We start from the raw sequence: 26,495 nt of genomic DNA on the forward strand, positions 1-26,495 counted from the left end.
TAAAGTGTCCTTGAGAGCTTTGAAAGGTGCTTTAAATAAAATGTATTATCATATATATATATATATATATATATATATATATATATATATATATATACACAGTAAAGTCTCGTTATATCGATATTCAAGGGAGTCCGAAAAAATATCGATATAACCGGGACTATCGATATATCCGACCCTGTTTGCATGTAATTTTCTCCGTGCGTGCATAGAAATAGTATCGATATAACCGGGACTATCGATATATCCGATATCGATATAACGAGACTTTACTATATATATATATATATATATATATTGGATTGGATATGCCTTTATTAGTCTCACAGTGGAGAAATTTACATTTCATATATATATATATATATATATATATATATATATATATATATATATATATATATATATATATATATATATATCACTTGGTTCCAGCTTCAGCTGTTGTTAAAGTGCTATATAAACCAATATGTATGTATCGTATTGTATTTTGTACATCCGGTCCCATTTCAAGCTCACATAACTCCAGACGCATATCACTTAGGAATTAACTCTGATGAAAGAAGAAAGTCTAAGGTTTCTTACACTGCATTGAATGTTTATGTAGTCCTAAAATTCAATATTCTATGGGTCCTGCAATGTTGATGTGATGGCAAAACAATATATTGTCGCAGTTCAAGGAAAAATATGTGATTTAAAAATACCCAAAAAAATCTAAAAGTCAGCAAAAATTTATTTTCTTTTGGGTCAAGATTCACAAAAAAAAAATCGGCAAGTCAGGCATTTCATTGCAGAGCGACAATATATGTGAGTAATGTGCGTAAAAAGAAAAAAAACAACCGAGCACATTTAGCGATATATTTTAGGATTCAATAAAATGGATCAGTCTGGAATTCTGTTGGGGAGGGGGGGAATGTATATGATGGTGAAAGCAATAAATATTACTCGTAAATCCTTTTTTTCATCTTACTATTTTATCAATAAAAAAAAACGCATACAATCTAATGTACATAATGAAAAGTTGTACAGCTTTTTTCTCCCCGTTTAAAATAAGGTCTCATTTTATTTTTTTTCAATATATCGATATAAATATATATATATATATGTATAATTTGTCAAAATATATGATCATATTATTAATGAAACAACAAATCAAAAGTGAGACAAACGTACACCTCAACGTAAAAACTTATAAATAAAGTTATGTAGTCCAAGTCCCGGTTAGCTTTGCGCATTAGCGACAACCGCAGCCCTCTACCACCATTTCCTGGTAGTTTTTCAAGACCACTTTATCATTTTCGTCCAGGTAAAGCATAGAAATGGCGCTGAGCTCCGTGGGCACGCAACAGGCCTTGGGAATGTTGTTATTGACCGAGTTCACAAGTGTCTGAACAATAGCATGATTGGTCGAGTTGAGGTGGTCCGCTAGCGGGAACGGGCACTCTCCGTGGCAGTAATAAGCCTGATAGCCAGGTGGCGCCACTATCCAGTCGTTCCATCCCACGTCGCTGAAATCGACGTAGAGGGCGTGACGGCGACAGTTACGGTTACGCTTGCGTCCCCGCTGCTTAGGGCTACGCTTGGTCCGCTTGGTCAACGGGTGACCTTTACCGTCATGGCCGAACGTCACCAATAGGGGGCGCATCTGCTCCCAGTCCTCGCCGGGCTCCTGGTGGAGCGAACGGCTGACGCGGACGTGCCGGCTTCGGTGGCGCTGCGTCTCGTTCAGATGCAGGACCTCCACGGCCAGTCCGTGGTTCGGGCGGCGTTCGCGAGTCCAGCGTAGCACGGCGGGGCTAACGTCGAAGCTTTCCCAGCGTGTCGTGTTGTGTCGGACTAGCCGAGTGTCCAGGAGTTGAGTTATGAGCTGGCCGGGCCGAGGAGCTTTCAGGACTTCGTACACGTTGATCCGGTGAAGGCTCGCTTTGTCGTTATCGGCGTCCGCCTCGGCTATTTGTTGTCGGTAGAGGCGGAGTTCGGCTGAAGAGAGCAGCTCGTCCGCTGGAATGCTGCTGAGGTTGAACAGGAAACGTAACGGCGTTGATTCACCTTCATTCAACTCGTGCACGCTCTCCATGTGCTCTGAAATACAAGGAGATTCAATTGGTTACGAAATTGTGAATCGACGGGATTCAAAATAGCCCACAAATACAGTGATACCTTGGCTTACAAACCTAATTGGTTCCCAGAGGGCGTACGGCGAAAAGTGTGTATTCCAAAAAATTATTTCCCAGAGGAAACCATTCAAATGAGAATAATCCGTTCCCAGGTCCATAAAACATAATTTTCTATTTTCTAAGCCTTAAAACTACACAAAATATACTTTATTTTATGTATAATAAATGTGCTGAGGCACAGGTGTCAAAGTCAAGGCCCGCGGGCCAAATCCGGCCCGCCACATCATTTTTTTCGGCCCGCGAAAGCAAATCAAACTTGTTCAATTCCATGATGACTGCTAAAATCTGAGCCAAAATTTCATATTTTTGGATGTCAACCACAATAAAAGTCATTATTCTTGACTTCAGATTTGAAAACGAGTTATTCATTAATTTGCTGTGTGCTCTATATGTAGTATTTGAAGGGATTTAAACATTCTAATGGGTTCCCCAAATTCATAACGGCCCTCGAGAGGAAACCATAACTACAATGTGGCCCGCGGCAAAAAATAACTTTGACACCCCTGTGCTAAGGTATTATAATTAAAGAAATAAAATGTACAGTATAATAAAGACATTGCATGGCAAGACGTCTTGGCGTGACGTCACGAACAAGGGGGCGGGACCTTCTGAAACTCGCCATCCCGAGGTCATTTTGAAGTAGTTTTGGGACACTTTAAGTGATTTTTATTGTTGTTTTGCATTGGACTAAAAATATCAACCCGCGTGTTTTGGGTATTTTAGATGCTATAAAATGTTTTTCTGATGTCAGTTAGGAAACAAAAAAATGGTGGCGGTTGTCCTTTAAATACAGCGTGGAAGCTCCGCGTTCATGCTGTCGATTTCTGGCAAGATCGCTATTGTTGAAGTGGAGTTGGGGAGGAGGAGAAAGGCAAGGGGGAAGGAATGTTGTGTCTACTCTTTTCCTACATAATCCACACCTCAGTTATTTCATACCCAGAATTTAATCTCACCCAGGTGGTTGTGATTATTAAAACCTGCATTGCGGCTTGTTTGCTTGAGATATGTCCTTCAATTTATTACTGTTTTTTTTTCTTTCATTGACACAAGTCGGTTTGCGGAAGGCGAATGAATGGGGGGAAAAAAAAAAAAACATGAGAAGTGACACGCACGCTGACGGAGACCTGGAAGTTAGCACTCGCACTCAAAATAAATCCAAGCGTATGATTAACATAGTTAAGAGCATTGAAAAGAAAAAAAAAAGGGAACGGAAGGAAATATTTTTAGACAGGGCAGGAGAAATACTTCTTCTAACATACGGTATGGCTTACGTACACAAACATTGCACAGCTCCTTCCATCTGACCATTGAGACTTACATTTAACTTGAAATTCGGTATCTTTTTAAACTCAAAAAGTATATTTTTTTAACTCGAAAAGTATCTTTTTCAATTCCAAATAAAACATACTTTGTTGAAACTCAAAAAGTACAGTTTTCAACTCCAAATAAAACATACTTTGTTGATTATCTGTCGTCAAAGTTAGGTATAGCTACCTTGTTTGTGTAGAAATTAGCATGCTAGCATCTTATATTTAAAGAGAATCTAACCTTTTAAAACAGGAGAAGTCAAGTTTTTTAAGAACCCCTCTAGTGGAAACATTGTATTATAAACACAATAGCATTTGTGGTATATGAATTTATGAATTAAGCAGCAAAGTCTACTCGTTTTGACAATAGATCTAAATATATCGCAAAAGGAGGAAGCCATTTTGTCACTGTCTGTTGACTGAAAAAGACATCATAGTAGTTGCATAGGGCTCAGGTGACAAAATAATAATAACAATAATAATAATAATACATTGAATTCATAAGCGCCTTTCAAAACTCTCAAGGTCACTTTATAGTCACAGGATAAGTTTTTCTGTGGATGAGCAGCGGCAGCCACATGCGATAGCGTTCACTCAACCTGGAAGTAACTCAAATAGATAGCAAGCTAGCTAGCTAGCGAATAGATTGCTAATAGCTAGCCAATAGATAGCGAATAGCTAGCGAATATATAGCTAACAGCTAGCAAATAGATAGCTCATAGATAGTGAATAGATAGCTAATAGCAGGCTGTATGGAGGCTTTTCCATTCATCCAATTCAAACTGCGCTAAAGCCAGAATGGACAAACGGACTGGTCGCCCATTAAAGTAGGACTTTTTGAGGTCAACGGCATCTTATACGAAAGGTCAAAACAATTGTTAATATGACCAGTGAGTGCCATGTGGAAGCCATCTTTTTTTCTTTTCTTTTCGTCATGACACACACAAAAATGCTACCGGAACAGGAAATCTCTCCAGTGACTTTCAAATTAAAACTCATTCACGTGACGTTTCCAAGGAAACAGGAGGTGCAGTCGCCAAATAGGAACATTTTTTAAAGATTCAAACCGCTGGTTATTATTTTGACTAATCTCATTTTGGGAAACAGAGGCGCTGGAAATGTAAGAAAAGTCACTATGGGGTGAAAATGTCTAAACGAATGACTACTTTGCTTGTACAGTACTTTTATTTTGTATTTTAGCTTTTTTTGACATTCATACTAGTTCCCCACCACCTTAAACTAAGGTTTCGAATGTCAACATGCTAGTTTCCCCTCTGGTTTAGTTATACCTTGACCCTTCAAGAATTTACCCAACTGGTTTAAAGGACCGACATCACTTTTTTGTTTCCTAACTGACGTCAGAAAAACGTTTTATAGCATTTAAAATACCCAAAACATGCACTATATTTGTAGTCAAATGCAAAACACCAATAAAAATGACTTAGTGTGCTGAAACTGCAAAAAAATGTAACCGCAAGTGGCCAGTTTCAGAAGGCCCCGCCTACTTGTTCGTAGTGTCACTCCAAGACGTCTTGCCTTGCTCGAGAATCAAAACAATGGCTTCAGATTCGGAGAACATGCGTTCTTGTTACTCATCCAGTTATGAATATGATTCAAATAGTTCTGAAGAGGAAAGCATACATGTTTGCAATTGATTAAAGAATTTATTCCGTGTCATTTTGAGGCATCAGGGGGGAGAAATGTCGCACACAAAACAGGCAGAAGATGGCGACAAAGCTCCGTGTGGAAATTTTTGTCACAACACACAAGGATTCACCATTGCGTTATTTTTGTGTTTTCCTTCTAATTTCGCCATCAACACGAAGTTTTCCGACCAAACAAAGTGCCACAAAATGCATCGGCGTGATAAAAGGACTGCTGTGTGTCCTTTCTCGGTCAGGGCTGTTCCTTCAGTGACGTGAGGACTCGTCACCAACTCAAAAACACGACTTCCGTAATATTCAGCGCGAGTCTTAAAACGTAAAATATAGCTATATGCGGTGGAATCTTTGATGAAATACGCTCAGTAGGAGCGATTTTACAAATCATGGACACAACTTGTCCGAAGGCGTCGATTGTCCTTCGAAGGCTTTCCAACCTCCAGCAGCTCAGTAAACCACAAGTTTCTTCAACATTAATCGAAAGCCGCCAAGCAGATTTGGTTTGGTGGCCGCAAGTGCGTCCTGTCCGCTGCGTCGTTACGGGTCTGAGGCAGTTTTTTCCATCTCTTTGCTCTCGGGCACCCACGTTGTTAGCAGTGAGTGTCTTTATTTATAACGCGGCAGAGTAGCATTAAAGATAATTGCACGTTGAAGAAGGTCCTTTTTTTTTCTCCTCGGCCCAAAAAAAGGCCATCTCTCCTCATAAACTGGACTGTTACAGTTCAGTTTTCCGAGTTGCTCAATACAGTGCGGTTAGATGTAGACGTCAGTAATATTTTTCGCACCTCATCAGGCGGAGGTTTGGTGACGTGCGTGTTCAAATCTCAATAAAGGCCAGTTTTGGTTCTTTACTTTGAACACGTGCAAAATGTTCCATTTATTTACGTCAAGAAAATCAGATCCGTCCAACTGAAGGAAAAAAAAATGGCGTAAAAAGAATGAAACGTATTTTAAGAGCCTCATCATTGCGCCGTTATGTTGTGTTAAACGTTTATCTGCTTCTAATAAGACCTCAGAGTTTCACCGCTACATTCTCATAATAACTGAGTGATCGTGATAAGGAGACCAAACGCACCTGATATTGATAAATGACATGTATTATTATTATTGCAGTGATACCTTAGCTTACGAACTTAATTGGTTCCCAGACAGAGTGTCAGGCGAAAAGTGTGTATCCCAAAAATTGATTTCCCATAGGAAACCATTAAAATGAGAACAATCCGTTCCCAGGTTCTCATACAACATAATTTTCTACTTTCTAATTTTCTAAGCCTTAAAACGACACAAACTATACCTTATTTTATGTATAATAAATGTGATATGGTATTATAATTAAATAAATAAACTGTACTTTATAATAAAGTCATTTTATTTACCTTTGTGATGATCGTTGATGGCTTGATGGAATGGATAGCTTTTTGGATAAAGTGTCTCAAGGAGCTCTGGGTTGTACATCTTGGAAGTTATGATATTGCAACAGATGCAAGCAGACACACTACAAACATCATTAATAGCGGGTTCCCTTGCTTGTCTTTTCATTTCAAATTGAACTGATGGCTAGTGCGGGTTATTTGTGGAGCCTGATTGATGGGAATTTTAACCTTGCAGTCTACACTCTGCCTTTGAACGATCAAAATTGAAACGAGTCAGAATTTCACAGTTTTCTATCCTTTCTATCTCTTCAATGTTTAAACCACCTCCCCTCACTGATGCGTTCTTGACCAATCACGTGGCTTTAACCGAAGACTGGGGGCGGGGAATAGAGGACCAAAACAAGCCGGCTGCCATTTTCTTTTAGGAAAACGGGCTCGTTCGCGAACGACACATCACTCATTGTGGCAGCCCCGTGTGTATCCCGAAAAATAGTTTGTATGCCAAAGTAAAATGTTCATAAATGTAACGTTCGTAAACCGAAAAGTTCGTAAGCCAAGGGGTTCGTAAACTGAGGTATCACTGTATTATTATTATTATTATAAGGCGCAGGATCATCTTTTAAAGCACAGGTGTCAAAGTCAAGGCCCGCGGGCCAAATCCGGCCCGCCACATCATGTTTTTCGGCCCGCAAAAGCAAATCAAACTTGTTAAATTCCATGATGATTGCTAAAATCTGAGCCAAAATGTCATATTTTTGGATGTCAACCACAATAAAAGTCATTATTCTTGACTTCAGATTTGAAAACAAGTTATTCATTAATTTGCTGTGTGCTCTATATGTAATATTTGAAGGGATTTAAACATTCTAATGGGTTCCCCAAATTCATAACGGCCCTCGAGAGGAAAAACCATAACTACAATGTGGCCCGCGGCAAAAAATGACTTTGACACCCCTGTTTTAAAGCAACCCCCCTTTCTCCAATCCCATCCTTACCTTCATGGTGGAAGCCCCTCACAGTGTTAGCTCGGCTAGCCGACCTTTCCGGGTACTCAAAGGCGATTTCATCAGACTCTTCCCCCTCGCCCGACTGCATCCGATAAAGGTCCAGCAGGTAGCGCGGCACGGCGGCGACGGACCGGCTGGGCCGCGGCCGCCGCTTGAGTCCGAACATGTGCAGCAGGGTCGCCTCAAAGTCCCGCAGCAGTTCATGGCTCTGAGTGTCCCAACGACCCTGCGGGCCCGCCACTTTCTTTTTTCCTTCTTCGGGTATCAGACTGGCATGGTTGCTGTCTCCCAGCAGGACTTGGCATATGAAAAGGACCATCAGCATTCGATTACCAGGAATCATGATGTCTCTGATAAGGGGGTGGGACACACACACACACACACACACACACACACACACACACACGGGTTGACAAGATTAGAAATTGAACTTTGACCCACACCGGAGACAGGATTTATAAACCACCCCCCGTAATTGTTTGGAAGGAGGCTTGTTTACAGTAAAGAAGAGCGCTTGCAGTTGATCTTTGCGACAGACTTCAAAGGCAAGCCCAAATGTAATTGCAGTCGGCGCCGGGGGCGTGGTGGTCGTAAGGAATTTTGGAGAGATTCCCTCAAGGCCAATTGATGCGCATCGGGGCTGGTCTGCCACCTCCGCCCCCCCCCCCAAAAAAAAAAAATATAATGACTGCAAAAAATCCAAACTTTCATTCAAAGGCATTTTTGAGGCAACAAAAAAAAACCTCTTGTGAAGAAAAAAAAAAGAATTACCGTATTTTCTGCACTATAAGGGGCACCTCAAAGAAAATATTTTTTCAAAAGCTGACCATAAGCCACATAATGCGGTGCGCCTAATGTATGGAAAACGTTTTAAAATACAGTAAAGTCTCGTTATATCGATATCGGATATATCGATAGTCCCGGTTATATCGATACTATTTCTATGCACGCACGGCGAAAATTACATGCAAACAGGGTCGGATATATCGATAGTCCCGGTTATATCGATATTTTTTCGGACTCCCTTGAATATCGATATAACGAGACTTTACTGTATGTCCTTCATTGAAGGTGCTCCTTCATAATGTGGTGCACCTAACGTACGGAAAACGTTTTAAAATGTGTCATTCATTGACATTTATCATGCGGCGAGCCTTATGTATGTAAATTGTTTTAAAATGTGCAATTGACATATTTATAATGCGGTGCACCTTATGTATGGAAAATGTTTTTAAATATGTCATTCGTTGAAGGTGCGCCTTATAGTGCGGTGCACCTTATGTATGGAAAATGTTTCTAAAAATGTCCTTTGTTGAAGGTCCGCCTTATAATGCGGTGCACCCTATGTATGGAAAAGGTTTTAAAATATGTCATTCATTGGAGATGCACCTTATAATGCGGTGCACCTTATGTATCGCAGTTTTCCAGATTGTTGCTAAAATTGAAGACGATATTTTTTGGGGGGCAAAGACAAAAATACTTTTATAGAAACCCTGGGAAATAAATATGGGAAATAAATAAATGGTTAAATAAACGGATGAATAAATAAATAAATAAATAACTGGGCAGACAGATAAATAAATAAATAAATAAATAACAGCTGAAAGAATAAATAAATTGATAAATAAATGGGTGGATTGATGGATAAGTAAATAAATAAATAACAGATAAACAAATAAATGGATAAATAAATAAATGGGCAAATTGGTGGATAAATAAATAAGTAAATACATAAATAAACAAATAAATAAATGGGTGGATGGATAGATAAGTAAATAAATAAATAACAGATAAATAAATGGATAAATAAATAAATGGGCAAATTGGTGGATAAATAAATAAATGAATAAATAAATAAATGGGTGGATGGATTGATAAATACATAAATAATAGCTGAATGAATGAATAAATAAATAAATAAATAAATAAATAAATAGATAAATAAATGTGTGGATGGATAAATAAATAAATAAATAAATAAATAAATAAATAAATAAATAAATAAATGGATGAATGGGCAGACGGATTGATAAATAAATAATAGCCGAAATAATAAATAAATAAATAAATAAACTTTGTGGTAACTAAATCTTTTCATTTTCATTCACAAAAAAACACATCTCACTACTATGTATTTATACCACGAGAACAAAATAACGTGTTATGAAAACAAATTTCAATATTTACACAATTTAAACATTGCACAGTACCCAAACCCTTTCACCGAATCATCAGAGCCCACAAACTATTTACGTAAAATCATGCGCGGCATAAATATTAGCACCCCTGATGCGAATATGCCGCAAAAACCCACTTTGGCCAACAAAACGTCACTTCATCTTCTCCTATAGGACCAATTTTTCCACTGCGCTGGCGGCCAAAAGTAAAACTGGATTTACACACGCTTTCATTGGGTGACTTTCACGAAAAAAATAAAAATAAAATCGCACGCTTACTTACTTACCGACAGAAAATAAAGCATGGGAAAACAGTCCATGTTTGTTGGGAGCGGGCTGCAGACACGTTCTTCCAGGAAATGTTAGGTGGCGTTGGGCGGCTGCAGGAGAACGTAGGAATGAGCTTCTTCCTGGAAGAGACACACACACACACACACACCAAAAATTACACTTGTACTAGCTTGTTCATGTTCCTTTTTCATGCAAACATCAAATGATACTTTGAATTGCTTCTAAAAATTAATAACCAAAAATATAACCTTTTTTTCTTAAACCCCAACAAAATTTGACTAAATCCAGCAGTCTGCAAATTTAAATTAATTAGTTACAACTAAACATGGTGAAGCAGCATTTAGCTGTGATGCTGCACAACGATTGAATAACTAGTGTAAGAAAACCCCCAATATTCATACTTTTAAAACTGAGTAAAAAATTATACTGTTTTTTTTTTTAAATTAACTCATTCGCTGCCATTCCCAGATTTATTCGGGAAATGAAAAACGTGACGTTGAGCGCGATTCCCGAATTTGTACAGGTTTTGTTTTTTTTTTTCTTGCTTGGGTGCCGATAATGCACTGGTCAGACCGCTTGCAATGTTTTTTTCCCCCTTCCATGAGGGGGCAGCATTTGCCTTTTGTGAACTGTAGCACTTCAGCTGTTGTTAAAGCCCTATATAAATCAATGTATGTATTGTATTTTGTACATCTGCCCCCATTTCAAGCTCAGATAACTACAGAGCCATATAACTTAGGAATTAACTCTTTTTTTTCTGATGAAAGAAGAGAATCTAAGGTTTCGTACGCTGCATTAAATGTCATTGCCGTCCTAAAATTCAATATTCTGTGCATCCTGGAATTTGGGTGACAATGACAAAAACCCTGGCACTGGATGGACACATTTTTACCACCCCCCCCCCCTGAGGGCAGGGGGTAAGTAAGCAGATGGAAAGCTCACTAGCTAATGGATTGCGAAGAGCTAGATAGATAGCTGGATAGCCGTATAGCTGTCTATTTGCTATCTATTAGCTGGCTAGCTATCTATTAGCTAGCAAGCTAGTTGAGCCAAAGATAGTGACTGTGTGTGCACCAGGTATCAAACACCTCCATCTACAACATTAGTAGCCTGTTCTAAAAAAAAAAGATTGGGCACCATAAATCTCAACAATCTTAGCTATCTATTAGCTAGCTATCTATGGGCTATCAGCTAGATAGCTAGCTTTCTATCTATTTGAGTTACTTCCGGGTTGAGTGAACGCTGGCGCATGTGGCTGCCGCTGCTCACCCACAGAAAAACTTATCCTGTGTCTGTAAAGTGACCTTGAGTGTTTTGAAAGGCGCTTTATAAAAGGATTATTATTATTATTATTATTATTATTATTATTATTATTTATTATTATTATTTTTGTTTTTTTTGCACGTCTGGCAGTGAATGAGTTAATACTTTTAAAACTGTGAAAAATGATGCTTTCTTTTTTTCTGGTCCTTTTTTAGATCAATTTTGTTTATTTTGTAGATTAAATCAAGAGCAATTTATGCATTTTTCAATATTTCAAAGCTACTTTTCGTAACTTTCCTTTATTTTGAAATGTCTTTTGTGTTACAATGTTGCCGACGCACATTCTTTGGGTCATTTTATGCCTTCATCCGTTTTTAGCCAGCACATCCTTTGAAGTGTGTTGTGCTTTTCAAGCGCACTTTGTTGCCATGTGTGAAATGGGCCGTATCAATTGACTTGCTTCGTCTTCTCCGCTTGGCAACTATCACTCATTGCAAGCATATCAGCCCCCAAAATTTTTGGGGGGTGAGCCCATTCCTGCTACAAACAAAAATATGCTCTAAAACACAGTCAACCGAATATTTGCCACCACCACCTTAAAAAAAAGTACTTCTTTATTTTTGCTTGCTATTGCAAACCTCAATCTCCACGATGTGAAATGAATCAGAAACACGATGACACGTGCAGGCGAGAAACATTAGAAAACAAATCCGCTGCGGTTATTAATAGACTTGTCAAGTCAGGCAACACGTGAAATGATGTCAAAAGGTGGAATACTGGTTTTGATTTACCGTCTGGCACCGAGGTCAACGGCCTTTTTTTTTTTTTTTTTTTTTTTTTTTTTTTTTTTTTGGGTGGGGGCGGAGTTATTACATGCACCACAGTGTTAAAGGACAACCGACGTCTCCGGACAAGTAGTGTCCATAATTTGTAAAATGGCTTCAAATGATTTCTACTGAGCGTATTTTACAAAGATTCCACGGTATATAGCTATATTTTACATTTTAAGACTCGCGCTGAATATTCAGGAAGTCTTGGTTTTGAGTTGTTGACGATTCCTGACGTCACGTCACGGAAGGAACGCCCCTGACCGAGAAAGCGACACACAATGCATTTTGGGTACTTTGTTTAGTCTGAAAACTTCGTGTTGATGGTGAAATTAGAAGGAAAAAAACATACATAACGCTATGGTGAATTGTTGTGTGTTGCACTAAGACTACTATTTGATACTAGTTGACACAAATCCCCAGCAGACAAATCAGCCAATTTCCAACGGCGCTAAGGCGCCATCTTGTGCATTTTCTGGGACGTTACATTGGATTCCTGACGGCTCGAATTGATACGGGAGGACTTCTTTTATCGATTGCAAACATTTATGCTTTCCTCTTCAGAACTATTTGAATCATAGTCATAACTGGATGAGTAATAAGAAAGCATCTTCTCCGAATCTGAAGCTATTGTTTTGATTCTGGAGCAAGGCAAGACGTCCTGGCGTGACGTCACGAACAAGGGGGCGGGACCTTCTGAAACCTGGCATCTCCGAGGTCATTTTGAACTAGTTTTGGGACTCTAAGTCATTTTTATTGGTGTTTTGCATTTGACTAAAAATATCAGCTTTTGGGTATTTTAGATGCTATTAAACATTGTTCTGATGTCAGTTAGGAAACAAAAAAAATGGTGTCGGTTGTCCTTTAAATGACACTTGTCCAAATATTTATTTAGCTTACATTTGAATGATGTTGGTTTTTGGTTACCATTCTACAAGCTGAAGCTTAATGCGTTGATAAGGGGAAAAATGCATTTTTTGTGAACCTGAGAAGGACATTTGACAACCTGAAAAAAAACCCTGAATTTTTGGTTTGTGTTTGCATCAAACCAAGAGCCAATAATAATGAAAAAAAAAAACATATTCAGAGAGGTTAACTGTCAGGTGGGTGTTATTGTTATTATTATTATTATATTTTTTTTTATTAACTCATTTGCTGCAATTCCCGAATTTGTGTGAGGTTTTTTTTTCTCGCTTGAGTGCTGATAAGGCACTGGTCAGACCTCTGGCATTGTTTTTTTCAGCATTTGCCTTTTGTCCATGTTAGAGCTTTGTTACAGCTTCTGTTGTTGTTAAAGTGCTATAGAAATCAATATGTATTATATTTTGTACATCTGCCCTTATTTCAAGCTCAGATAACTCCAGACCCATATAACTTAGGAATTAACATTTTTTTTCTGATGATAGAAGATAGTCTAAGGTTTATAACAATGCATTGGATGGTTATGTAGAACTAAAACTCAATCTTTTGTGGGGTCCTGCAATTTGAATGAAAATGACAAAAACCCTGGCACGGCAGTGGACACATTTTTGCACATCAGTCTGGCAGTGAATTATGAAAGGATTTTTATTCTTTTTTTTTTTACATTTTACTTTTTAAAAATCATTTGTTCAGAAATGCATTTGGAGATGTATCACAATATGATGAAAATGTCACTTTGCGGATGACATCATCTGTAATGCAAATTGATTTTAGGCTCCCTCAGATTCGAGCAGTCAAACATTGCACACCACTTTCCCCCCCACCTCAATCGCCTTAAAATATAACACATTGGTTTAATTCTTCACAATTGGGTCCTCGAATAATCGCAATACGGCCTAACACGTGAGATCAGATCACGTCATGTTTCACTCATGGTTTCGTTTGCTACTTTGGACCTTTCTGTTCTGATGACTGTGTTGTTTGAAATTTTATTCCTGCTGACTTTATTTTAATACAATTTGTCAATTACACCCTGCTAATCCCTCCTGCCTGCTTTTTTTTTGTGGTGCACCACTACCACCATGCAAACTGTGACAGATCAACACGCCATTTTGCTTTACTTGATCAATGACTCTTGGATGATTTTTTTTTTTCTGGATAAAGAGCCTTTTGGAACCTTTTTAACCCTCGTAGAATCTTCTAGATTTGCTGAATTATGGTTTAACGCCGTCGTGGCACACACCACACCGCACTCGGCGTTCTTTTTTTTAAGACCCCAAACTAATTGAGATGGATCATCCATCCAGCCAAAATTCTTTGCGATCATTGTTTATTGCGCGTCTCTGCATGGATGTTGACTTACATGCACCCCCAATTTCTGACTTTTTTTGGAGTGTGAGTATGAGTATGATTATTAATTTGTTTTTTTTCTCATGTTGCGATCCAAAATTATTATTGACAAGCTAGATTTGACAAAAAAATGGACTCCCAACTTGCACATCTACTGTATGTTCCAATGTATAAGGTGCAACCAAATGTCTTGTTTTTCTTTAAAAGATGACCCTGCGCCTTATAATAATAATAATAATAATAATAATAATAGTCGTCATCATCGTCGTTGTCGTCATCATAATCATCATCATAATAATAATGATCATAATCATAATACTAATATCATCATCATCATCATATTAATAATGAATTTATAAATAAAAATGAATTTATTCGGGAATTGAAAATATGATGGAGAGCGCCAGTCCCTAAATTATTAAATTATTATTATTGCTTTTCCTTTCCACAAGGGGGTAGCATTTCCATTCTTTCCATATTAGTGCTTTGTTCCAGCTTTATAATAATAATAATAATAATAATAATAATAATAATACATTTAATTTCTAAGCGCCTTTCAAAACTCTCAAGGACACTTTACAGTCACTGGATTTTTTTTTTTGTGTGGGTAAGCAGCGGCAGCCATTCGCGCCAGCATTCACTCTACCCGGAGTAGCTAATAGATCGCTAGCTCAATAGCTAATGAGCCAGCTATATACCTAATAGATAGCAAATAAAGTGCTAGCTAGGTAGCCAGCTAAATATCTAGATAGCTAACTAGATAGTTAGCTAGATTCCACCAAAAATATTTTTATCCACATTTTCCACTAACAATAAATCCCTTAAACTATTTTAACCCAAGTCGGATGTCAACTAGAGTTCATCGTTTTCTGCTTATTCGCTGCGGTCGGATACGCCAGTGCGGCTTATATGTGAAGTCGTATTGAGCCACAATAGGTCTCGGAACGACTGTCAACAGCCACAGACTTCATTTTCCCCTGTGGAAGAAGTCGTGCGCAACCCCAGCCTCCACTGTAGCGGATGGAAAGTATTGTTTTGGTATATTAAAAAAATGAAGCTAACAAATTAAACTTCTTAATCAAGAGAGCAGTAGACATGCAATGATACTCTATTTTTCGTTCACCTTTGACCCGCAACCGACCCTTTTGCTTGCTCGTCATGACGCAAAATCTATGTGTGTGTATGTGTACGCATCAGCGACAACAATCATTTTTTGGAGAGAGCGATAGAGATAGAGAGAGAATGAGTTAGAATTAGCATTAACGTTAGCATGACCGTTAGCGTTATAGATAGAAGTTAGAGAGTTAGAGTTGGGGGGTTTTATTAATAATAATACATTGCATTTATAATCGCCTTTCAAAACTCTCGAGGACACTTTACAGTCACATGATATTTTTCCTGCGGGTGAGCAGCGGCAGCCACACGCGCCAGCGTTCACTCAACCCGGAAGTAACATAGTATTTCCCATCATTGTCACGTTTCGCTTTGCTACCAACAGGTGGCACTGTATGGCCCTGCCTGCAGGTGCGCAGGTGTTGGTCGTTTTAATCAGCGACAGTTTAAAAAGGACTAAAAAGGACCATTCAGTGTTGGGTCATTGTTTATTTCACCATGTCAGTTTTTTTTTCCACCTTGTCATGTTTTACTCATGGTTTTGTTTGCTACTTTGGACATTTCAGTTCTGATGACTTTGTTGTTAGCGATTTTGTTCCTGCTGACTTTATTTAATACCATTTGGCAAATACACCTTGCTCCTCCCTCCTGCCTGCTTTTTTTGGGGTCCACCACCATCACCAACTTGTAAATCGTTGTAATCATGACTGGAATTGAAAACACAGCCACTAGAAGTGAACATCTTGTATCCGTAGTAAAGTTGTGATGAAAATGTATCATGTGCTTGGCTTCTATGCCATTTTCTGACTATGTCTTCCCGTGTTGTTGTTGTTATGACGTCAGCACACAAGGCCCAGCTGCGGACAGTTTGCAGCTACAAACGTAAGAGCTGGCCGCAATTAGCACCCCCCCGCCCCGACCCCAGCCGCTTCGGTGCTTGAAAACAGAATGTGGTTCTTAAAGAATTCTACTCGAGGGGGGCGGGAGGATGCAAACAGATCAATCGGTTACCCCCCCCCCCCCCCTTATCATTTTGGTGTTCTGTAATTGGTTTACTGTCACGGGAGGAGTAGCGGGTTGTAATAAAGCACATATTATCAATTACTCTCGGGGACTTCAAAGGAAAACTTCAAAGCCGTTACAGGAAAGTCAAGCATTATTAAGTCTGATGTTGTTTTGTCAGCCCTCACTATCCCGCCCCTGCTTTTTTTCAAATATCAACAGCTAACAAGAAAAATGTGGCGTGGACTAAATTTATTTAGAATTTTATTTGATTAGTATTAAATTGGGATTGATTTATTTGTTGGTTTATGTATCTTAAGAAAAAAAAATCCAATTGGGCCAGTTTTGTTTTCAAACAAGTCCACTTAATTTTGTGTAAAAAAATAAAAAAGATCAAATGCTGCCTAACCCCATTGAAAAAAAAAAACAACTGAATTTCATTACAAAAATAAAAAGGAAAGTAGAGGAAAATGATGACTCTTAAAATTATGGATATTATTATATATATATATATTATTTTTTTGTAATTGGATTAGCCTCACATCAGAAAAAAAATACATTTCACAGCAACAAAGTGATGAAAGAGGAAAGGAATAAGTAGAAAAACAAAATACAGTTCTATTAATTATTTTAATGCTTGATTGATATGTATTTAGACAAAAATGGATAATAATGTAAGTCATCCAAGCTCCTCAAAAAAGAAAATACTAAATAAAAAAAGCATTTTGTTTTATAAAAACAAAAGATGGAACTAATAAAATTTAAAATAATAAAACACACAATACGCTGAATTTCTTAACACGGTTGGACAGCCCCCCCTCCCCAAAATAATAACATTCAACCAAAACCAAACCTTAAAATGGTAGATTTGATTTAGTTATTTTAATGCTCGTTTTATATATATTTAGAAAAATAATAGAAAAGTAATGTACAAAATTAGAAAAAAAAACTTTTATTTGATAACAACATGAGCTGGAACAAAAAAATATTATTTATATATATATATATATATATTATTATAAAGGTTGGACAACCCCAAAATAAATGAATCAATAAAATGCAACCAATATATATATATATGAAAAAAATGAAAACATAATATACACAAAAATATTTGATAAAAACAAGAGATGGAACAAATACATTTTAAAATATCCAGAGGAAAAAAATGTACATACATATTCAGAAATATTTGTGGAAATACTCATAACTCTTAGAAAATATACACAAGAAAAAAATAGTCCTAACTTCACTGTGATATAACTTAATGCCCATGTTTTAACCTAAGTCGTTGTTACATGCTAACACGTCATCTCGTATGCGAGTCTGCGTGCGTGTCCTTTGTCCTCGCCACTCAACTCAATTGAGACAGTTTACACGCACACTGTCAGGCACTCCACGATTAAAAAAATAACTCATCCACGCTTTGAATGGAACAACCGCTCGCGTGTTCTTCTCAGATGTTGCACCACAGCCCAGATAATGACGGTCATTCGAACATCCAACCGTGTGCGTAAAAATGCCACTTTTTCGTCCATTCGTCATAAAAACACACGTCACCTTTAGACCTTGTAATATTAAACATTTACGGTCCCAAATCACTTTTGTTCAATTGAGTTTTTATTCGCACTTTAAAAGAAATAAACTATGTTTAAGTGTTGCCCGAAGCAACAGGTTGCTCCTTCCGTGAACGCCTCACCGCGGAATACGCGTCACTTCTACCTCGCGAAAACTCACCATCAGTAGAAGTCCAGGTCCAAACTAGACTGTCTCAAGTTTGATGTGATACAGTAATAGAGTCCAGGAACGACCAACAAGGTTTTAAAAATGGAGCCTTAATTCAATTCTGGCGTCTTCGGAGGCTCATAAAATCCCTTTCGAGGTGTCACCGGAAAAGCGTGAACGGATGGGTTCGCGGGCGACGCTGCGCGGCCGAATTGAGGGAGGGAGGAAAGGATGCGGGACTGGAAGGAAAACGGGTAGAAACGAGGTGGTTCGTAGGAAGGACGTGTACGAAATGAAGCAGCATCTGAAGCCCCGTGGACTTTTTATGTATCCGCCCAATTTCAATCTTCCTGCCCGCCTCTCCTCCTCGTCGTCGTCAGCCTCTTTCTTCCATACGCCCTCCCTCCGGCGGACGCGACGCCCCCTCCACTCTCCCTTCATCTGTCTCAAACACTTTGAATAACCCACCCGACATCCCCCGCCACCCGCCGCTTCTCAAGCGCATAAATTGTACAGAGATCCCTTGGCTTACGAACTTAATTGGTTTCCGGACAGTGTGTGTAAGGCGAAAAGCGTGCAACCCAAAAATAAATTTCCCATAGGAAACAATTAAAATGAGAATACTTCGTTCCCAGGTCCCCATAAAACATAATTTTCTACGCCTTAAAACTACACAAAATATACCTTATTTTATGTACAATAAATATGCTATGGTATTATAATTAAAGAAATAAACTGTACTGAGTCATTTTATTTACCTTTGGGATGGTCGTTGATGGCTTGATGGAATGGAGTGACCGGTTTCTTCAGCATTAAACACTTGATGAGGAACGTAGCCTTCTTCTTTCACCATCTTGAGGACTGATCCCTTGTAGGTGCTTTCTCTGTGATAATTTTACCAAGTTCCTCATCAATTGTGTTCTGTTTAGCTGGGTTGATAGCTTTTTGCATCAAGTGTACAGATGGTTTTTGCGGGTTGTTTGTGGAGCCTGATTGATGGGATATTTTAACCTTGCAGTCTAAACTCTGACTTTCAAAGTTGAAACTGTCACTATCGTCTGCCAGTCTCTTTAATGTTTAAACTACCTCCCCTCACTGCTGCGTTCTTGACCAATCACGTGGCTTTAACTAAAGACTGGGGGTGGGGGATAGGGGACCAAAACAAGCCGGCTGCCATTTTGTTGTTAGAAGAACGGGCTCGTTCGCAAACGACACATCACTCATTGAGGCAGCTCCGTGTGTATCCCAAAAAAAGTTTGTATGCCAAGGTAAAAAAATTCATAAATTTAATGTTCGTAAACCAAAAAGTTCGTAAGCCAGGGGGTTCATAATAGCTCCAAAACATCTCGTTTTGTTGTTGGTGTATGATCCATCCCACAGTTCCCGCCCATTGTACAATCAACAGGCTGTCCATCCATTCACCCATTTAATGATTTCCAACTGTCCATCCGTCCAAAACTTTGGCCCATTTATTTGGCCAACCAACCAATTCACATCCATATTCTTTGACCGCGCAAAATTTCATCATTCTGCTAAAACGAAAGCACTTTTTATTCTGCGACCATTTGACCCGTCCATCCAACAATTTCACCGTCCATTCCTTTTTATGACTCCATTCTCACAACCCCTCGTTCCACGATTGTTGTCTCAATGCTGACTTACAAGATACCGTCGGCCAGAGAAAGATACTTTCCCCATTCCCAATGTGAAGCGAACGTGTGCCAAACGATCACAACAGAAGGATGATGTGTGAAAGTCGCAGATTATTTACAGCTGTTGGCTGCACTTGTCGGGTTTGAATAAGTACTCCTGAGCAGGACCATGTTGACGGACGAGCCATTAAGGCTTGGAAGAAACCGGTTACGGATGAAAACGGTATAAGGAGTACCCTCTGGCCTACTTTCATGTCATTATTCATTTTCATTGATTCATTTTACATTTTCGACAGTTTGGGTTGTTGTGGCGAGGAGTTAACAATAATAATAATACATTTCATTTCTGAGCGCCTTTCAAAACTCTCAAGGTCACTTTCCAGTCACAGGGTCAGTTTTTCTGTGGGTGAGCAGCGGCAGCCACACGTGCCAGCGTTCACTCAACCCGGAAGTAACTCAAATGGATAGAAAGCTAGCTGGCTAGCCAATATTTAACTCATAGATAGTTAGCTAGACAGTTGAATAACAAAAATAGGTCAAAAGTTAGCTCACTAGCTAATAGATAACTAATAGATAGCTAGCTATATAGCTACTAGATAATTCATAGATTGTTAGCTAGATAGTTGAATAACTTAAATAGGTATAAGGCTAGCTATCTAATAGATAACTAATAGATAGCTAGCTAGATAGCTAATAGATAACTCATAGATAGTTAGCTAGATAGATGAATAACTCAAATAGGTAAAAGTTAGCTAACTAGCTAATAGATAACTAATAGATAGCTAGCTAGATAGCTAATTGATAACTCATAAATAGTTAGCTAGATAGTTGAATAACTCAAATAGGTAGAAGGCTAGCTATCTAATAGATAACTAATAGCTAGCTAGCTAGATAGCTAATAGATAACTCATAGTTAGCTAGATGGTTGAATAACTCAAATAGGTAGAAAGTTAGCTAACTAGCTAATAGATAACTAATAGATAGCTAGCTAGATAGCTAATAGACAACTCATATATAGTCAGCTAGATAGTTGAATAACTCAAATAGGTAGAAGGCTAGCTAGCTAATAGATAACTAATAGATAGCTAGCTAGATAGGAAATAGATAACTCAGATAGTTAGCTAGATAGTTGAATAACTCAAATAGGTAGAAAGTTAGCTAACTAGCTAATAGATATCTAGCTAGATAGTTAGCTAGATAGTTGAATAACTCAAATAGATAGAAAGTTAGCTAACTAGCTAATAGATCGCGAGCTAGATAGCTAATAGACAACTCATAGATAGTTAGCTAGATAGTTGAATAACTCAAATAGGTAGAAAGTTAGCTAACTAATAGATAACTAATATATAGCAAGCTAGATAGCTAATAGATGACTCATAGATAGTTAGCAAGATAGATAGAGACTCAAATAGGTTAACCGGCTGCCATTTTGTTGTTAGAAGAAACGGGCTCATTCGCAAATGACACATCACTCATTGAGGCAGCTCCGTGTAAGAAAAAAGTTCATATGCCAAGGTAAAATCTTCATCAATTTAACGTTCATAAACCGAAAAGTTTGTAAGCCAAGGGGTTTGTACACCGAGGTATCACTGTACGTGGACATTTGGCGTTAGGTAAAGGGTGTGAGTCGCTTTGCCATAATTGTCACTTAGGGGGGATGTTTGTGACTCAGGGTACTTCACCTTAGGACGACATGCCTTCTGCATGACGAAAATGATCCCGGGAGTACGTTTTTTTTCCCCCAAAAAACAATTCTTCCACACTTATTTTCACCAGTCCACACCTCGTTTGCATTTTATTACTTTCAAGTCACAACTTGAGGAAATTGCAGCGCCATGACAGGCCTCCGAGTCCACTGCCCTCATTTTCAGATCCCCCTAAACCCCATCGCCCCCCACCCCCCCTGCTTCATTTCGTCTTTCGTCACGCTCCCTCCGTGATTTCATATTGAAAGCAGAATTAAAAACAGATGAAAATTGTGAAAGAATCCAAATCCCCAGCTCTGACCCATGTCAGAAATTAGAGATGTTATAAACGTTTGGGCCGAAATGTTTTGACTGAAGGAGAAGGCAATTGAACACATCGCTGACATGGACGACAAAACAATGAGACATAATCAAGCCTTGTTATTGTAACACAAAGCAGAGGGCGCCGGCGGATGCTCAATGGGACCAATCAGATGCCACGTCAGCGCAAGAACCGTCAAAAACGAGCATCGGGACAATTTTCGGAGATGATAAAAGCCGTGGTGTTATTTGTCACGGCCTGTGTGGGTTTTCTCTGGGTATTTCCCGATTTCCTCCCGCATTGCAAAAACATGCATGGCAAGCTGATTAAACACTCCAAATTGATCCAAGGTGTTATTGTGAGCCTTTGTTGGTCTCTGTGTACCCTTGTAATTGACTGGTAACCGGTTCAGGGTGTCCTCCCCCTACTGCCCAAAGATGGCCGGGATAGGCTCCTGTGACCATGGTGAAAATGTAGTGGATCCGAAAATGAATGCATGGATGGATGTGTTTATCGAGGGCGACACGGTGGTTAATTGGTTAGCATGTCCGCCACATTTTCGGCATCAAACATAAACATGGCATGTCTTTTTTTGTGTGTATGTGTGAGTGTGTTTGTGAAAAATCACAACCAAGTGGAACGAAACTGTGATACAGAATAAAATTTGGTAGTTTAACTCATTCACTGCCATTCCCGAATGTATTTATTTTTTCGTGTTTATTATGTTTCAGTCATTATAAGTGCCTTTCACGCTGGGTCCGAGAGGACGGTAATTTCATCTATGCTGTATGTCATGCATATTAGCATATTTGACAATAAAACTGACTTTGACTTGAATATGACTTTGAAAATATGACGTGGAGCACCATTTTTCTTGTGGGGGTGCTGATACGGCGCTGGCCTGACCTCTGGTAATATTTTTCCCTTCCACGAGGGGGCAGCATTTGCCTTTTGTCCATGTTAGCGCTACGTTACCGTTTCAGCGTTGTTAAAGCGCTATACAAATCACTATGTATATATTTTGTACATCTGCCCCCATTTCTAGCTCATATAACTCCAGTTCGTAAGTTGAGGTCTCACTGTACATTTAAAGCTATCCATAACCTTGACCCCCCCCCAAACCTATCTGACCATCTTCAAATTTCTATTCCCTCACATCCTCTTCCTTCCTCCGCCTCTGTGTGCCCCCCCTTGCCCATCTCAGCTGCTCTGCTCCCAAACTTTGGAACTGACTTCCTCCCAACATTCGTAACATCGATTCTCTTCCCACCTTCAAGTCCCATCTCAAAACCCACCTATTTAAAATTGCATTTTCTGTATAGTTCTCTCTCTTGTTTCTATTTATAATTGTAGTTTATATATTGCATTCTATTTGTGATTGTATTTTATTTATTATAGTACCTATGCTTGTCTGTGACTGTAAAGTGTCCTTGAGAGCTTTGAAAGGCGCTTAAAATGTAATGTATTATTATTACTTCACCCCCATGCGGCTGTCACTCAACCTAGTCACAACACACCTCCACCGACCAGTACCGTTCGCGAACCTACCAGGTTGACCCATAATCCATCCTCTGCGATGCATCTGGATAAGTGATAGAAAACAAAGGGGGGAAAAAATGGGACGAGCAAAGTTTACGGATGGATTGGACAAACTATTTTAATCCCTGTAATGGAATTGGCATGTAAACGCATGAGGTCGGAAGTAAACAGAAAGAAAATGGAGAGGGATGGACGTGCTTTCCAAAGGAAAAGCGATGTTGAAACTGACGGTTCGTTACCCCCCCCCCCCCCCCCCCCCCCCCCGACCCCTCCGTCGCATCTCCCTCCCAGAGCGAGCAGACCACAAGATACTTTAAAACCTTTTTCCGGACCATCTCTTGTAAGCGCATTTCCCAGTTTGGATAAACACGGCAACCTTCTGGTCACAAAGAATATTTATGCTCCAACTTGAGGTTTGTTTTTTAAAGCAACAGTAAGGAAGAACATTTGATTTGATTTTTTTTTTTTTTTTGGGCGAATCGTGAGCTCCCGCTGCTGTCGTGTGTTGTGATACGCTTGCGAGACATTGTTGGAAATTCAAGTTGCAAATATGCGTCGTTCAAGAAGCTAATGTTGAATGTTTGTGGTATTAAAACCTATTCATTGTGTTAAGAAAAAAATAAAACACATATTTTTTTTTATTGCGGCCATTTTAAAAATAATGTATTTTATCGTGAATATTTTTTTAAATTACCTCAGCTAAATATGATTGAAATTCAGCAAAAAGGGGGAAAAAAATGGGAAGATCAACATACATTTTTGACAAAATGTTTTTTTTTTTAATATATTTTTAATTTCCGCTACAAACATTTTGAAGAAAATTCTTTTGACTCCCAAAATAAGTCATTCAAAAACCAATTTTTGATGATATTAAATAACTATAGTTTGTAATGTCGGGCAACAATATGTATTATTTCAAGGACAATAGTGAGTTCAACAAAATAAATAAATGCATAAATACAGAAAAATACACAAATACACAATTACATAAATAAATAAACATAAATACATACATAAATAAATGAATACATAAATACAGGAATAGATAGATAAACAAACAAATGTATGAATAAATGATGAATAATTAAATCAACGAATGAATGAGTGAATGAATTAGTAAATTAATAAATACATGCATATACGTATATAAATACATAAATGGATGAATGAGTAAATACATTAATAAATACATGAATAAACGAATAAACAAATCAATGAATGAATGAATGAATAAATGAACAAGTGATCAAATAAATAAATAAATAAAAATACATAAATACATAAATGAATACATGAATTCTTGAATACACGAATACAGGAATAAATAGATAAACAAACAAATGAATAAATGCATAAATAAATCAACGAATGAATTAGTACATGAATTAGTTAATTAATTAATTTATTTATTAATAAATAATTGGATGAATTAGTAAATAAATTAATAAATGGATGAATAAATGAATGAACGAATGAACGAATGAATGAATGAATGAATGAATGAATGAATGAGTGAATAAGTACACAAATAAATGAATAAATTAATGAATAAATGAACAAATAAAAAAATAATAAATAAACGAATAAACAAATGAATAAACAAATGGATAAACAAATGAATAAAAAAATAAACAAACAAATAAATAAGCACGTAAATAAACGAACAAATAACTAAATAAATAAATATGAAATGAAAATGAATGAATGAATGAATAAATACATAAATAATATAGAAATAAATACATAAGTAAAAACATAAATACATCAATAAATAATACATGTATAATATGTGCGATATAATCTATGAATATGTAAAAATAAAAAGTATTTGTCATATCTGAATTTCAGACCACCCAAAAAAATAATCAGTCGCGGTATTGACAACCAAAACCTTCACACTCACGTCGATGGACGATATGAGCTCATCAATTCACTTGAGGGTGCATTGTTTTTCGAATGATGGTGGAAGTTGGGAGTACACTGAAAAAATATACCAAGTGGATAGATGGTTGAATCATGGGCCATCTTGACAACCTTAGCTAACCCCGTCATGCAAAGAGGTTCAAAAGCCTTGACCCGGTAAATCATCAACTGCAAAGTGATACATCAACACGACATTTTACACGGCAGTCACAAGTCGATTATAACTCTGAACACACCACCCATGTATGACATTTCTATCGACCTCCCAGAGCCGTTGGGGGCATTTCAGTGCATTATCAACACCACTCGTAAAAAGCTCTCCGAGTGTCGACAGAACTGTATTTTATTTTTTTTTTCAACCGTGACATTTAGTACGATGAATAAATCACTCCAGAGACCTGTTATTCCGCCAAGAATGCAATTACATACTTTCATATAAAAACTTGAAAGGGCCCATCAAGTTTTAAAACACAGTGTGTGCTCACGGGACGGCGGTCCAGGAATTCCAAGCAGTTGGAATATGCTAACATCACTTGTGTGGGCAAAGAGGGGAGCGAGGAGGGGGAGTTTGTTGAAAGGAGACTAAACTAAAATGCCCTGGTGACGGTCTGTAACTTTTGATGTTAGCAGGAGAGGGTCTTCATATTAGCAAATGAAGCTAACATGGAGGTAGACAGATTTAGCACAGAAGTTAATTCCACGTGGGTTCGCTGTATTAGCAAATAGGCTAACAAAATCAACACAGATAGTAAAGTTAGCATGCATTAGGATCACGCTAAGTCTCTGACAAAAATAGCAAGTCGCAGTTAGCATATAGGTTTGACAGACGCTAGCACAGACGCTAGCACCGATTTTAGCTAAATTAGTACGCAGGCTGGACTCTTGAGGAAAATGGACTGCATTCTTGCGAAGTTAGCATAGGAATTCACCTGCTTAGCAATGAGGTTAGTTAAATGAATATGCTAACATCCCTTGTGTGGGCAATGAGAGGAGCGAGGAGGGGGAGTTTGTTGAAAGGAGACTAAACTAAAATGTCCGGGTCTATAACTTTTAATGTTAGCAAATAGGCTAACAGAATCCACACACATAGTAAACTCCAAAATACGTGCACACTAAGTCTCAGATGAAGATAGCAAATCAAAGTTAGCATATAAATTTGACAGACGCTAGCACAGAGGCTAGG

General features: G+C 38.2%; 1 protein-coding gene across 1 annotated transcript; it reads right to left on the minus strand.

Moving 5' to 3' along the window:
- Window positions 1–716: 716 nt before the first annotated feature.
- On the minus strand, window positions 717–18,488 carry bmp4 (bone morphogenetic protein 4). The gene is made up of 4 exons (XM_089004666.1): window positions 18,204–18,488; window positions 9,987–10,109; window positions 7,511–7,872; window positions 717–2,079 (listed from the first exon to the last, which is right to left on the minus strand). Exons 3-4 carry the CDS (start codon window positions 7,863–7,865, stop codon window positions 1,232–1,234), a joined length of 1,203 nt encoding a protein of 400 aa, XP_088860792.1. The 5' UTR covers window positions 7,866–7,872; window positions 9,987–10,109; window positions 18,204–18,488; the 3' UTR covers window positions 717–1,231.
- Window positions 18,489–26,495: the final 8,007 nt, after the last annotated feature.

This window comes from Hippocampus bargibanti, linkage group LG09, assembly GCF_051943395.1.
Source record: "Hippocampus bargibanti isolate YZ-2025 linkage group LG09, ASM5194339v1, whole genome shotgun sequence".
Classification (NCBI taxonomy): Eukaryota; Metazoa; Chordata; class Actinopteri; order Syngnathiformes; family Syngnathidae; genus Hippocampus; species Hippocampus bargibanti.

Excerpts from the sequence above, each read along its gene's own strand:
- bmp4 (XM_089004666.1), bottom strand. The coding sequence starts at position 7,865 with ATGATTCCTGGTAATCGAATGCTGATGGTCCTTTTCATATGCCAAGTC. Across the intron at positions 2,080-7,510 it reads GAGGGGCTTCCACCATGAAG|AGCACATGGAGAGCGTGCAC; the intron begins GTAAGGATGGGA and ends CTTGTATTTCAG.